Source organism: Plectropomus leopardus, chromosome 7, assembly GCF_026936395.1.
Source record: "Plectropomus leopardus strain MGB_pleo_1.0 chromosome 7, ASM2693639v1, whole genome shotgun sequence".
Taxonomy (NCBI): Eukaryota; Metazoa; Chordata; class Actinopteri; order Perciformes; family Serranidae; genus Plectropomus; species Plectropomus leopardus.
Window position 1 is genome coordinate 1,408,725 of NC_142182.1, and position 16,631 is coordinate 1,425,355.

General features: G+C 41.5%; 1 protein-coding gene across 2 annotated transcripts in view; it reads right to left on the reverse strand.

The window, feature by feature from the left end:
* Positions 1–16,631, reverse strand: part of immp2l (inner mitochondrial membrane peptidase subunit 2) — a 110,106-nt gene that overhangs the window by 87,320 nt on the left and 6,155 nt on the right. For both annotated transcript variants that reach the window (XM_088079577.1, XM_088079576.1), the window contains exons 2-3: positions 12,643–12,780; positions 7,127–7,230 (exon numbers count right to left, since the gene is read on the reverse strand). In XM_088079577.1, the coding sequence (XP_087935703.1) occupies positions 7,127–7,230; positions 12,643–12,777 (239 nt within the window). In that variant the 5' untranslated portion in view covers positions 12,778–12,780. The remainder of the gene's footprint in view (positions 1–7,126; positions 7,231–12,642; positions 12,781–16,631) is intronic.

Sequence of the window (16,631 nt, forward strand, 5' to 3'; positions counted from 1 at the left end):
ATCATTTAGCAGCTAATTAGCGACCGGCGAGGCCAGAAATCTGGACGGCGAGAAGACGTGAATACTTCATTTCCTGCTCTGCTGAACAGGAATCCGTCCTGACAGAAATATATTAAACCAGCTGCTGCTTCCACTCATTTCCTCGTTCGCCGTCTCTTCATGAAACATGTCGAAGGAGGCGGCGGCCGTCTGACGCGTGACGGCGGATTAAACCGCGTGAGAAAACACGACAGATTGTGTGGAGCGAAGAGATCACACAGTATGAAGCCGTGGTGAGCGTGACTGCTGCAGGACGTCCACTTCAGTCATTATTTTCACTCGATTTAAAGGCACAAAGTGACGAAAAACATGGAAATATTTTCCATTTCAATCATCGTCTGAATGTAGTCTCCACTGATCTCGTACTAAATGCCATTTCACTTGTATTTTAATGCCGCGGTCTGCCTTAAAGCACACTGGTGTCTGCTTTTAATGAAGCACGCTTCACGTTTAACCCTTTAAACACCTGGATCAGCATCAGGTTTCTGTGTTCAGTTTAAACCTCAAACATGAGAAAACTGGTTTGGTGTCTTTTAGAAACATGGGGGGAAACGCTGTGAGCAACCAATGACATGACATTTCTGCGATTTTAGTATATTTAGATTTAGGATGTTTAAGGATGTTTCTTGTATTTCAGGTTGCTTCTAAGATTTCAAGACATTTCTCAGATTTTGGGACATTTTTAGGACTCTAAGGACATTTCTAAGACTTTTGCACATTTTGGGGATTTTGGGATGTTTCCAGGATTTTAGGAGGTTTGTCAGATTATAGGACATTTCTTGGATTTTAGGACATTTCTAAGATTATAGGACATTTCTCAGATTGTAGGACATTTCAAGGATTTTAAGAAGTGTCTTGTATTTCAGGCTGTTTCTATGATTTCAAGACATTTCTCAGATTTTGCAACATTTTTTAAGACTTTGGGACATTTCTGGGACTTTTGGACATTTCTAGGATTTAGAGACATTTTTGAAAAGTTTTACAACATATTTTACGAACTTTGTAGGATTTTAGGACATTTCTACGACTTTAGGGAATTTCTCTTTCACTTTATTTAATTGTGAATTATAAAATGGTTGGGGGGCCACCCGGCACCCTTTTGGGGACCAGGTTTGGCCCGCGGGCTGTATGTTGAGTATCACGGAGCTTCATCACACCCTCAAAGAAACGGAGGAAATGATGACTCCATTTCATGTCCTCTCTCTCCGCCCGTCTCACACTCACAGACACGAGCTTCATTTATTTCGTTTCCTCTCTCGTTCTTTCTGCATTGTTGTTTCTTCGCTTTCGTCATTTGCATCTCTGTTTGTCGTCTCGTTCAGGTTGAGATGTTTTTAGAAACCCCACGGGCTTTTTATGTTTCCTCACCTGAACACTTTGTACTTCATTTCCTCTTTTTTTTTTGTTTCCGCCTCCACTTTGTTTCAACATTTGTGAAAAATCAACGAACACTAAAAAACTAAACACGAGGTTTGGCGTGTGATTTGTTCTCTGGAGAGGGAGGCGTGTGGTTAAACAGCAAAAAATAACAAGAAGAGTCTCTGTAATGAACTGAAATGACTCGACTTATTAAAATTAACGTCTCAGGGAAGAAAACTGGCTGAATGCCGTCAGGGCGTCTCATATTTGAAGGATCTGAGCTCCTGAATGTTTCCTCTGATGACCGCCTAATCACGTTACAGTCCAGTTCAAATGTGAATTTCAGCACATTCATTTAAGGTTTGGCCCAGTGTGAAAACATCCGGACCAGTTTACCGAATTTTTATTGATTTATTATTGTTATTTATATATTATTATATATTTACTTTATTTTACTGTTTGTCATGAAACTCGTTCGCACCTGCTAACCTGTTTGAAAAGTCGCAAACATCACTAAATGAAAACACAGTCATCACAAAACTGTGTTTTATCGACATTTTAAAATTATCGCTAAAGTTTTGCCCGAATCGGAAATGGAAACCCGTGTTTTGTCAGAGTCGGTGCTTCAATAACTGAGCTCATTTTCAGCATCCTGAGATCTCCGAGGCAAAGAAAAACAGCGGCAGGACGCCACCGCACACTAATGAGGCTCTGCGTTTCTGAGGGTTTCCCCGACTGCTGAGTTTTCAATGAATTTTCTCTAAATGTAGAAGTTCATCCCCTGCTGATCCAACATGGCCGCCATCAAACTCGTCCACATAAACAAAAACCAAGCGAGCCGGAGCGGGGACGCTATTCATCTCTCCCGCCGCCCATTTACAACCACACAGAAACATTCGCTCCCCGTCTTGGAGAAAATGATGTTATGCAGGAATCAGCTGTGAGGCGGCTCAGAGGCAAATGTTCGTGTTCACGGCCGAACATAAAATCCATCAGGTCTGTAACGGTCTGCACTGAGCGTGACAAACGGCCGCGGTACAGCGTACCCCCTCACAGATACAGGGACAAACTCATTTCCCTTCGCCAGCACGCCCGAAACGAGAGGCGTCGTGTAAATGAGATATGACTCTGCAGACGGGTGTATTCCCCCCAACAGTCTCCCTTTAAAACCAGAGCCAATTATAAGCAGGAGCCGTCTCTCCTGCAGCGCAGCCGAGTCACATCGGAAATTTAAATCTGAGGCGATGCTCTTGGCAGATGATAGATGCGGCTTTATGAGGGATTTTAAGAAAATCCCCGGCGAGGAGGAGATTCGATACAGATCTGTTTCCCGTGTGGAGGACTCGCCTATCTGTTGCTTTGAGGGAAAAAATCTCCTCCTTCAAAGGGCTGCTGGGTAAAAAGGTGGCGTTAAGATCGGAAGACAAACAGACGGAGCTGATAATGCCACGAGGACGGCGGGTTGAATCTAAATGTCACCGTGTTTCTGAGCTGAGGTGAACTTTACTGAACCAGTGTCTCCATTACCTTTTCTTAGCCCTAAACCAGTGATACTCGAATCTGGCCCCTGATAGGGCCCCTGATAGGGCCCCTGATAGGGCCCCTGATAGGGCCCCTGATAGGGCCCCTGGTGGCCCCCAAACATTTCCTAATGGACAATGAAGATAGTGATTGACACTGTGAATAGTTTTTGTCCTTTTAGTCTCCATAAGGTGTCAGAGACATAAAACAGCAGCAACATAGAGCCAGAGGAGGATCCTCCACACCCCCGACAGAGGACACAGCTGAGACACTGATGTCCTGAAATCAAAGAAATGGCCCAAAAATCCTAAAACGTCTTTAAAATCCTAGAAATGTCGTGAAATCACAGACATGTCCCTAAATCAAGAAACATCATAAAATCCTTGAAATATCAAAAAGTCCTTGCAACATCCTTAAATCCTGGAAATATCCTGAAATCCTGGAAACGTCCTCAAAACCTAGAAACATTATAAATCCTGGAAACTGCCTAAAATCCTGCAAATGTCTTGAAAACCTATCTGAAAATCCAGTGACGTCCTAAAATCCTAGAAACATGGAGCTGCTGTGAACGGCCCCCGGCCCCCGGCCCCCGGCCCCTGGCCCCGGCATTTCTCCACAGTGGCCCCTAAGCAGAGCAGGTTGAGTGCATGCTGAGTTGAATGCTCAGTGTCTGTCCAGCTGTGGGACACGGCTCTGCTGGATCATGTCCCTCTGCAGGAGGACAGAGACAGGTTAAATTAGCGCTCGCCGTCAGAAACATCTCCCACCGAAACCAAACAGGAAGTCGCGGCTGCTCGGGAGGGTAATTACGGGAGCGGGTTTGTCCTGCTGTCACCAGCCGCTGAGCGCCACACAGCAAACAACACAAACGACGAATCCTGACAGCCGCGTCCTCGCACTATCAAACAGCTAGAAAAGGTAATCTGTCTATTTGGCGTGAAATCTTGGTTTTTCAGGCCCGAGAGCCGGCGAGGCTTTGGAAACTGAGCGCTAATGAAACAGCAGACGTCTGAGCGCGAGGACGGACACCTGAGAGCCTCCAGGGCCGCGTTCACACGGAAAAACCCACCACGGAGGTCAGGTTTGCCTAGTGAGCGGTGACGGGGCGGGATGTCGCTCTGCGGCGTTTGACTGGACTCTACCTGCTTGTTTCCCGTCATGCTCAGTTCGCAGCTGCTGTCGGCTCAGGTGACACAGCGTCTGAGGCATCGGCTCACTTCCTAAAAAGGTCCCTGCTGCACAGCGGTCGCAGCCGGAGCCGAGCAGGTGCTTTGTAATGACAAAACACAGAAGATTCAGCAGAGTCCCGCAGAACACCTGACGGCCCAGACGAGCTCGCCGCCACACGGGCAGGTTTTTACAGGACACGGAGCAGCTGGTTCACATGAGACCGGCAAGAGTCCGTACTTAGAAAAGAGGAATAGTTTGAATTACAGCTGCTGTGCAGCAACAGGTCGAGGCCGGGAGTTTTGATATATATTATAGGTATTTGAAATTAGTTTAATATTATATTTAAAAGAACTTTCCCCTGAACATTTTCTTGTTTTTTGTTTTTAACTTTCTTGTTTTTTTTTTATTATTATCATATTCATTATCATTACTATCATTGCTGTTGTTGTTGTAGTTATTATAAGAATAAATATTTTTTAAATAATAGAAGTTTATTAATAGTTTAATAATAATAGTTTCATATTTGAAAGTAGGTTAAAGAAAAATTATATTCTTTAAGCACTTTCCCTGGGTCCTTTTCTTTTTTTTTCTCTTAAAATTAAAATTATCATTATTATTAATATTATTATTATTTTTACATCTTTTTCTGTTCTTTTCACGGCACAAATGGGCTTCCACAGAAAAATCACAACGAAAGGACAAATTCCAAATATCTCTCATATATGTCAAAATCTGGAAACCTTAACCGTAACTTAACATAAAGTTAGTAATAAAATAAATAAAGGTTAGGATGTAACATAATGAGAACAAAGCCGGTGGGAGCACATTTCCTGTCACAGACGACGTGCTCAGCAGGTATCCTGCTCCACGGTTATCTTTATTTAGATCAGACAGACGGGAAAACGCGTGTGATGCTCCGCTGTGTCACTGCAGATGGAAACTGAATTTGGCGTTTTAACTTCTTCATCAGTTGTGCAGATTTGTTCACAGCAATTGACACTGACGTGTTTCTCTGTGCTTCATTTTTTCTCCCATTTCTTCTACTTCTTGTTGGATTTCTTTGTGAGATTTATAGGCCACATCGAGTTATTTAACCCCTTTAAACTGGAGCAAATTGCCTTGATTTCTTGAAAAAAATAAAATAAAATAAAACCACGGGGAAAAGGCAATGAGCAAAATAAAAATAATGACCCAGAAATGAGCAAGAAATTTGTAAAAATAGAATAAAAAATAAAAAACAAAGAAAAAACAAACCAAAAAAAACAGGGAAGTTAAAAAAACTGCTTAAAAAGTATAATTTAAATTCTTTGAGAGAAATTTCAGTGTATAATCGTGATAATTAGAAATATATTTCTATGTTGGTTAAAACATTAACTCAATGAAAGGAGAAAATAATACTGATGTATAATATTTTTCAAAACTTGATTTTGAAAAGTGCATTTTGTGCGCAGAGCGGTATGAGTGTGTGTGATATTTAAGCGGGCTCTGAAGGGTTAAACAGTCAGACCTCAGTTTGGTGCAACATGCCACTGTAGTTGAGTTTCACTGAAATTAATTTGATTTTTTTTTGCCATCATCCCTGCAGTGCACTCGCCTCCGCGGACAGATGTCCAACTCTTCATGTTTCTACATGTGTGGGGTTTGGACTGAATGCAGCAGACCACGAGAGGATCTCCACAAACAACATACACCGAGCGGCCAGTCTGACCAGAAGCGGCAAACGAAACTGAAAGACTATGAGAGGAAGGAGAGCCGGCATCAAGGCGAGGCTGAGCCGACTTGGACCGAGACATGGTTAACCCCTAACATCCTGGATCAAGCTGTTGCACTGTATGGGCAGATCTTGTTCAGAGCCAACAGGACATGAGACTCTGATGCAAATTTATGAAATGAACTACAGGAACTGAATGATGCCATCAGCAGAAACCGGATGAAATTATCAGAGCAGCTTCTAATTTTGATCAGCTCATCCTTCAACTCCAAAGATGTAGCAGGATCAAGGATAAATAAATCTACCTTCTTCCTTCTAGATCATACAGGTGGCACTCGAAGGAGCCACGGAGGTTACAATAGATGTCATTTTATGTTTGATACCTGTCTTCGCCCCATAAAAGTCACTTCAGTAAGGGGTGAAGGTGGTAAAAGATGCAAGTGAGATGCGAGACATAAAAAGAAGCATAAAAAATGGAAAATAAAAAGAGCAAATATGGTTCTGAAAAGGTCAGATTTAGAAATTAAAAATAAAAAAACAGAAAGCTCTAAAAGCTGACGCTGCCAAATGTGCCAAACTTATCAAGCTTTTGATAAAACAAGCTCTTGGCTCGACAGTGATTACAACGTCACTGAGGAAGATGGAGATGATGACACAGGTGAGCTATCAGTGCAAGATCAAACTGCCACACAAAACACAACATATGTCGCTGCTGCAAACCGCTGGTCAGATTTATGAATCGGTCAATCAACTGTGTGACGATACAAAGCCTAACATACATGATACGAATAAGTTCTTTGCAAATAGTTACAACAAAAACTAAGAGTAAAAAACAGCCTCTTAACCCCTAAATCTAAAAAAAACCCTTAAATTTGACCACCAAACAAAACATTCACCCGCACATCTTCAACAGACTTACCTTTTTGTTTCTGGTTGTGAAGATGCAACACGAACGTCTCACATTTACCAACAAAAATGTACTGCTTAACAAGTACAAGGCAAGAAACTGCAGCTGTATTTGCAATTTTCACCTGCTCACACAATTTCACGCCCCCAAACATCACATCCTGCATGGTCGTATTTGAGAAATGCAGCAGTGAAATTAAGCTTTTCGGGCCACAACAATCCTACAGACTGAATTTTGCAGGATTCATTTTTGTGGAATTTAACTGGTTTGTGAAACGTAACAACACGACTGAATGAAATGTGTGTCAGAGTGTGTTTTTCCATTACGTCTTTTTTTGTTTCTAAATCAGTGAATAACTTTGTGATTTCATGCTACATTTTGTGTGTGTGTTTTAAGAACGTTTTTCACAAGTTACTCACATGACGGAGACGATGTCACCTCGTTGGACCTCGTAATTTCTCACACTCCAACGGTTCAGCAGGACGACGTCACAGTTTGACCCCCCCTCTGGGTTCAGGAAGGGCTGCGCACGCGCGCACACACACACACACACACACACACACACACACAGAAATACAGTTTTTCAAAAGCATTACACACACTGATGCACACACAGAAAATAGCTTCGTTCACTGCGTCCAGGAGGCTTCACACACGATATAAACACACTCGCTGCACAGACACCTGAGGTGGCGAGCGGCGGTGAGTCAGCGGGACGTGTAATAGAGCAGAACTAAACACTCTAAATATAGTGCGGTCAGAAGGTCGACAACAAACACACACGTTTCAGTAGGCCGATTTGTCCTGTAACACAGAAATAAAAAGCACCGCTACGAAAAAAAATCAGCGTCCGCAGCCACAGCAGTTCTACACGTTTTTACTGACAAAATTTCAAAAACTTTCCATGCCTTTTCAAGGACCTAAAGGATTTTATAATTATTAACTTTATTATTAACACATATAATTCAAACTCTATTCAAACATGATTTCAGCGTCCCCGATGATGTGTTCAAGGACCATTGGAAAAATCAAAATCAAACATAATTTCTGTTTTTTCAGTTTCTGTCCGTGATAAGTGGTGTAATAGTGGCAATTTTTTTAAAAGACATTATGCACACCTAGACATTTTTTTTCTCAAAATGGTTTAAAAAAATCAATTTGTAAAACAAATTGCCAATTTTTTTTTTAAAGAAGAAAACCTGCTGTCCGTACCATACATGTGGTTTTCTTCAGAAATACGTTTATAGAAAAAAAGAAAGAAAATGGGGAAAAACAGAAAATCTACAAAGTTAATTCCATTTTCTATGAAAGTCGCCCAAAAAATTGCCAAAAAATTGTTAGTTTTTTGCAAAAATCACCCAAAAATTATAAGAAAAAATAATGCCCCAAAAAATTATAAAGTAAAAAAACAACAACAAAAAGAAGAGGGGAAAAAGTTACGATGTTTGAAAAGAAAACATGTAACAAATAACTAAAAATTAATAAACAAAAAATACACCCATTTTAAGTTGCATGCCCCTCCTGTAAAGCCCAAAATATTTGCTTAAAAAATTTCTGATATATCTAATGGACAGGACTTGATGGCAGAGACAGAAAGTGGAAAGAAAATGAAGAAACTTAAGTGATGATCAATTAACAAAAACAACCAAAACGATCTTTGGTGATTTTAATGCAAGAGGCTATTCTTTTTTGATGTTACCAAATTATTTCTTTATGCAATGTCAGAAAAAAATGATTAAAAAAAATCACCTCTAACACGAGTATATTTAAGACTTCTGAAAGATCCATTAAAGCTACTTTAATGCCAATTAAGGCCTTTTAGACTGATGAATTCAATGCCCTTTTAAGACTTTTTTAAGGATCTGTGTGAAACCTGCAGTGAGCATTGACAGAAATGTGTAAAAAAAAAAGAAATTTTGTAAAAAAAAAACCAATAAATAAATAAAATATAATAATAATAATAAAAAAATAACTATAAATATGGGTAATAACTATAAATATGATTTTTTCCCCCTAGGTTTTTTCTTATTTCCCTCAAGACATTTTTTCTAAATCTACTAATTTATTGCATCTTTTTTACAAAACTGCTCATTACCTTTTTTCCCTGTTTTTTAGAGAGATCACACCGCTTTGCTCCAGATTCAGAGGTTTAAATACGTGTGAAAGGCGTCTGAAATCAGCACACGAAAACGCGGCATGGGAGTTTATGAGCAAAAAGTGATGAATTTATGAAACTCAGCGAGTGCTTGATCCTGCACGCTTGTCTTACTCTTCTGACATAAATTAAAAACTCAAACGGTTCATATTCATAACCATCCGTTACTGTTTCCATGACAACAACCCAAGCACTGCAGAAAGGATGAGAACACACACACACACACACACACACACACACACACACACACACACACACACACACACACACACACACACACACACACACACACACACACACAGGTCTGTCTTGCTGTGCGTGTTTCTGTATTTTCGGTCTTTTGCTGCTCGCTGATGAACCTGCAGCTGAAATGTCTGGAAACAGTCAGCTGGTGTGAAACCAAATCCACCTTCACACACCTCAGTTATTAACATGCCTTTAAAACCAGCAGGTAAAAACAACAACTAACCATTTTACAGGGTTAATGCACCTGGCTATTTCCTGGCCGGGACCGGCTACTTCCTGGAGTCTCAGCTGAGAAACTGATCCCGACTCTGCTCTGCATATTCAGTTTCCTCACCAGCACCAAAACTCGCTATCTCAACCTGTCCTCCTCTCTCGGCCACATGTTGTACCTCTCCTCTCTCTTCTTACCCCTTACTAACTCTTTAACCCTTTGAAACCTGGATCGACAACACTTTTCTTGTTCTGCTCTCAGACGCCTCAAACAAGCATTTAAACCTTCAAAATACTGAGAAAATTGGTTTGATTTCTTTCAAAAACATGGGGAAATAAGGCAAGAGAGTGACAAGAGAATATTGTTTTAAAATATGATCGTAATTATTATTTTTATTATCATTATTATTATTATTATTATTATTATTTTAATGCTATTGAAGCTCATTTCCTATTTTTGTTCTTTTAAATTTCTTTATTTTTTTCTTTTGTTGGGCTTACAGGTAATTTTTTTTCTTGTTAGTTTGGGGTATTTTTTTTAAGTTGCTCATTGCCATCTTTACATGTTTTTGAAAGAAACAAAGCCAATTTGCTCTGGTTAAAAGAGTAAATAAACCTGCATCATCACATGGACACACCAGTGTTTTTTGACTTCAGTCTTCATCGGAGTACAAAAGATTTACATTTAACTTCTGAAGTTTTATGCCCTGATGAAGACTGTTTGAATTCCCTAACAGTGTTGTTGAGATACCGATTTCGAGAAAAGAGGTCACAGTGAGTTCAAGTGGACGTTTGTGCCAAATCTGAAGAAATCCCCTCGTGGCGTTCTTGAGATAACACGTTAACGAGAGTGGAAAAGAAAATGCATTAATAAAACCCAAACAGCACTGACACTGAGCTGCTGCTTCCTCCTTTCGGACGCCATCACTTCATCACTTTCATCTGAGCCTCCACCGAAACAGACGGACACGGTGAACAGCAGCAATCAGGATCATCGATCTGTCGCCCAGTGTACCGTCAGATGGCATTATGGGAATATTTTGATGTCTAGCAAACAAGATATCGACTGTCGGGGTCAGTGTGTCTTCAGCTTTTAATAACAGCGACGTATGATTCAGGGGGACAGAGATAAAGGAGCCGAGAGGACAGTTTTCCTGCAGACGTGAATATCGAGATGCATCGAACGAAATCACAGAAGACGAAAATGTCACATAAACAGTGAAGACGTCCGTGTCCGTCACATGTCCAGAGATCCAGAGCAGAGATACAAAACCTGCTTTATTGGGGGCCACTTTTACAAAATAACAGGAGGCCAGGGGCCAGTCGCAGCGGCCCCATATATGTTTCTAGGATTTTATTACGTTTGTATTATTTTAGGACATTTTTAGTACTTTAGGACATTTATAGGATTTTATGATGTTTCTCCAATTGTGGGACGTTTCTTGGATTTTAGGACGTTTTCAGGCTTTTAGGACATTTCTCAGATTTTAGAATATTTGTAGGATCTTGAGACGTTTCTTGGGTTTTAGGGAATCTCTCATATTTTAGGGCATTTCTAGGATTTTGGGACTTTGCCTGGATTTTAGGACCTTTTCAGGATTTAAGGGCATTTCTTTGATTTTAAGATGTTTCTTGTATTTTAGGACATTTCTATGATTTCAGGACATTTCCAGGATTTTAGGACATTTTGGGGGGTTTAGGACATTTCTAAGATTTTAGGAGGTTTGTAGGATTTTTAAACATTTTTATGATTTTTGGAAGTTTTAAGGATTTCAGGAGGTTTTTAGGATTTCAGGACATTTCTAGCATTTTAGGACATCGGTGTCTCAGCTGTGTCCTCTGTCGGGGGTGTGGGGGATCCTCTCTGCTCTATCAAGCACACCTTATGGAGACTAAAAGGACAAAAACTATTCACAGAGTCAATCCCTTTATTTTTATTGTGAGTTAGAAAATGTTTGGGGGGGGGGGCAGCACCCTATCGGGTGCCAGATTTGGCCCTCAGGCCATAAGTTGATCATCACTGATTCAGATTGCAAACATTTTTTTTAATCAAACAGTTTTTTTTAAAACAGTGTTTAGTCTTTTCCTTTCTGATTTTTGGAAGATTTGATCTCAGACTCCTCTGACTCTGGCAGAGGTCGACCTCGTGACCCGACACACGCGGCTACATGAATATACAACACGAAGCAAAGAGCAACATGCAGTTTTAATATTCATGCTCATTAAAAATAGAGAGCAGATTGTTTAATGCATAATGCAACACACGTCGGGGATAATAAGCCGCGCGGCAGGAAACCGACTCGGTCAAAACCCAACAGGCACTTGTTGTGTTGTTTCTGTTCTCGCTGCCTCTCGATGAAAAGAGTGCAGGTTGTTTACTGCGTGAACGGGAACAAAAAGAGGCCACACGTGGAGGTGATTCACCCCCAACATGGCCACCTGTAGCCGCTGCTTAACACTTTTCATTTAGGAAACGATGACTGTGTGTGCTGCAGTAAATCAGGAAGGACATGGCAGCACAAAAACTTTCATTACCAATTTAATTTAGGGCCCCTTCACACCTCCATTAGTCCAGACCTCTACAAATTTGAAATCCCCGGGCCGAACAACAGCGGGGGTCTGGATCTGGATCAAAGTGAAACCTGACTCAGTTCATTTCTAGAGTGAAAACATGTTTTTGGTAGTTTGTGGCCGTGGGGAAACTAACATTTGGTCCAGCAGCTGTAGAGAGTCAATTTTTCCAAGAGGATGAGAAAGAAAATTAGAAACATCCTTCAATCCTACAAACATCCTAAAATCCTAAACACGTCAAAAAATCCTAGTAGCATCCTAAAATCCCAGAAAGATCCTCAAATTCAAGAAATCCCCAGAAATCCAAAAATTGTTCTAAAATCTGGGAAATGTTCTAAAATCCTAAAAAAAATTTAGAAACGTGCACGGGGCTGCTGCGACTGGCCCCTGGCCTCCTGTCATTTTGCAAAAGTGGCCCCCAAACAAAGAAAGCTGAGTCTCCCTGATCTAAATTTAAGATCTGTAGCTGCAAAAACAGACAAACCAGAGCAGCTTTAACCACCGTGATGGAAAAAAAAGACCAGCTGCTTCAAAAATAGACAGAATTTAGCTTTAAGATCCAAAAGCAGCGTCTCAGCCGCCGCTCGGCGCCTCGTGTTCCCACGGTGGCTCATGTTGTCAGGGTGCTTTGACCTCTGACCTCCCGTGATCAGGAGTTTGTGTCGTTACAGATCGAGACGTTACAGCGTGCTCTGCTGTTGACCTCAGGGACGTCTCTGAGGACAGCTGCTCTGATGGGTTGTTACGTCTCACCTGCATCGACGCTCCCTCCACTCGCGCCACGTAGGCGAATCGGTCGAGGACGGTGACCGTGACGGGAACGGCCACGAAGAAGCCGCTAACAAACGCCCGTAGGTAGCGCCGCCCCGCTGACGCCTGCTGAGCCATCACCTGGACAGGAAACATCAACCAAAACAGGAAACCATCATCATCACCGGAGAGCGTGACGAGACAAAGGACAGAAAAGAGGACAGTCAGTTACAGCACAAATTAGGGCTGGGCGATATGGAACAAAGTCTTATCAGGATTTTTTTTTCATATCAATCAATATCGATATATATCACGATATCACGATAACGATAAATGTTTCATGTGACCGTGGGACCGTGTTGCAGCGTAATAAACAAATGATTTTGATGAGTGGGCTGTTGGACATGTACGCGCTGGAGCGGGCTGTTGGACACGTCCTAAGTCATAGAAACGTTTTTAAATCCTAAAATTGTCATTAATTGTTCTTTAGTCCTAGAAATGTCCTAAAATCCTGGAAATGTCATAAAATCTGAGAAATGTCTTAAAATCTTACCAACATCCTAAAATCCCAGAAGTGTCCTTAAATCAGAGTAACGACCTAAAATCCTGGAAATGTCCTAAAATCCTAAAAAGTTGTAAAATCCGAGTAAAGGTTCTTAAGTCATAGCAATGTCATGAAATCCTAGAAACATCCTTGAAATGTCCTAAAATCGTAAAAACATCCTAAAATCGTAAAAACATCCTAAAATCCTAGACATGTCCTAAAGTCCTGAAAAAAGTCCTAAAATGCTAGAAATGTTCTAAAATTGTATGTCTTGAAATCCTAGAAAGGTCCTAAAATCTTAAAAATGTCCCAAATTCCCTGAATGAAAAACATGTATGGGGCCGGTGCGACTGGCCCCTGGTCTCCTGTCATTTTGCAAAAGTGGCCCCCGAGCCGAGAAAATTCAGTTTCCGTGGGACAAATCCCTCAGCACATAACGAAACACTTCATCCTTCAGTTTCTCACGAACATTCAACCTCAGCACATCTACAGATAAAAGGCTTTCAGTGGACAGGAAGACCATTAAAAACTGTCATCTGAAAATGAACTAAAGCTGTCAGACAGGTGTACTGCAGTAAAAAGTCAAATATTTTCCAGTGAGAATACTCAAGTACACTCTAAGTACCCTGAACATGTACTTTAACTTCTTTACGACATTATGCAGCACCGATGCTGCAGTTTTCAGTCTAACATGTAGAGCCAGAGCTGAATCACAACATGAGCCTGACTGATGAGGACCTGCAGTAACCGAGGCGTCTCAAAACGCCGACCTCTTCCTGTCAGCGTCCCCCGCCGCCTCGCTGATTGGACACCGAGAACACATCGCGCCGAGTCGTCTCTCCCTGGACTGACTTTTTCATCCACTTTGCTTTTCACGGCGCGCTCCAGGAAGCCCAGACAGGCGTGAAATGAGCGACCAGCCGGCAGCAGCGGCGGCGGCGGCCACGCACCGCTGCCTTCAGCAAACAGCTAACAGCCTCGTCTGGACGTCCACTGTCCTCACTCTGGAGACCTGCTGCAGCTATTACCTCCACATGACAGGACTTCAAATAAAACATCATCAAAAGCATGCTGTACTCCACACACACTCAACTCACTTAGGGCCAAATCTGGCCCCCGACAGGGTGCAGAGTGGCCCCCAACCATTCTCTAATTCACAGTAAAAATAAGGTGAGGGACGCTGTGAACAGATTTTGTCCTTTTAGTCTCCATAAGGTGTCAGAGACATAAAACAGCGTCAAAATAACGCTTGTTGATCAAAAAAGAGGCAGAGGAGGATCCCCCACACCCCCGACAGAGGACACAGCTGAGACACTGATGTCCTAAAATCATAGAAATGTCCAAAACACGAGAAACTGTCCTGAACTCCTAGAAATGCCCCAAATTATCGAGAAATCCGATAAAATCCTAGACAAATGTCCTAAAAATCCAGAAACATGAAAAGTCTGATAAATGTCCTCAAATCCTAGAAATGCCCTCAAATCCTAAAACTGTCCTAAAATTCTAGACACATCTCAAAATTCAAAAAATGTCCTCAATTCCCGAAAATCTTAGAAATGTCCTTAAATCCTAGAACGGTCCTTAAATCCCAGAAATTGGCTAAAATCTGAGAAATATTCTAAAATCTATAAAATGTCCTAAAGTTCTCGAAACACCCTGAAATCCTAGAAATGTCCTAAAATCCAAAACAAGGCCTAAAATCCTACAAATCTCCTACAATCCTACAAACATCCTCAAATCCAAGAAACGTCCCAAAATCCATGAAACATCCTCAAATCCTAAATATGTTCAAAATCTGAGGAATGTCCTCAAATCCCCAAAACCTTTTAAAATCCTAGATATGTGCTATAATCCTAGAAATATCCTAAAATCCAGGAAATGTCCTAAAATCTGAGAAATGTCTTTCTATCTTGAAACAGTGTTAAAATCAGACAATGTCCTCCAATCCTAGAATCGTCCAAACGTCCTACAGATGTCCTAAAATCCTGAGAGAAAACCGTACTAAAATCTAAGAAATGTCCTAAAATCCTTGAACTGTGTACGGGGCCTCTGTGACCGGCCCCTGGCCTCCTGTCATTTCAAAGCATTAGACTCTGTGCTCTTGAGCAAAGACTCTGAACCTGCGGCGGTTTAAAGGGAACCTGGAGACGGCTGTGTGATGACATTACAACACACACAGCGTCCCCGTCCCCGTCCTCTCTATACGTTACGTCCTATTAAACCCGGTGATCTGCCTCCGCCGGGCTTTGTAAGACATCAGTTTCCCGCCGTGTGCTGCGGGGAGGAAACTCCGGCGGCGGAGCAGAAAATCCATCGGAGCGTAACGATCCGTCCTGACACGAACATACTGCCGTTACACTCCACACAGCCGCCGCATAATTCCCCTCACAGAGAACAAGTGTCTCATCAGAGGGAGCTGCACGCCCAGCTTCAAGGCTCCCGCTCACTTTTACAGTCGAGTCATTTCGGCGCCGACACCTCCGATGCCCGAGGCGCTCTTTCGCACGCTAAAAAAACGACCTTGTTTCCTGTCGGCACATTAAGACGGCGCGGCTGACGCAGCAGGTCCCACATCAAAGTCACCGCCAAATGAAAAATGGCTTTCTCACCTTGTTAGCTTAAACGTCCACATCACAGCACGCCGCTTTTAACAGGAAGACGCCCCCAGACTACATCCTCGGCTTTTAATTAAAAATCCATCTTATCAATAATACAGAGCCATCGCAGCTTCTCCGCTGGAAACCTGACGTCGACTTCTGGGAGCCGCAGCTCACAAAACACAACCACTGCTTTAACTCTCACCGTTTTACCTGGAGGCCAAAAAAAAGATTCAAGTCAGAAAAACGTCACAAAAGAACAGCCGGGACGTTCACGGTCAGACTGACCTTTGACCCATGACCGCCAAAATAAAATCAGTTCATCAGTCTGTGTGATTCCAGTGAGGGACGGTGTGCTTTTAATGTGACATTAATGTCATATGAGCTGTAATGTCACGTTTTTTAGTTTATTCAATTTCATGACTTTTTTTTTTACTTTTATAAACTGTCTTTAAAAGCACTCTATAAATTAAAGTATTACTATTACAATTACTATTATTACCAATACTGTTACTACCACCTTTGCAAAATGACGGGAGGCCGGGGGCCAGTCACAGCAGCAACATACATGTTTCTAGGATTTTAGGACATTTTTAAGATTTTAAGACGTTTCTGGGATTTAAGAAAACTTCAGGATTTTCGGACATTTTTAAGATAATAGGACTTTTCTGTGATCTTAGGAAATTTTTAGGATTTTTGATTTTTTAAAGACATTTTTATTTTAGGACATTTCTAGGATTTCTAGGGTTTTAGATTTTTTTTTAGGATTTTTTTTAGGATATAAGCACATTTCTAGGCTTTGAATATTTTAAGGATTTTAAAGTTTCTAGGATTTAAGGACATTTTCAAAA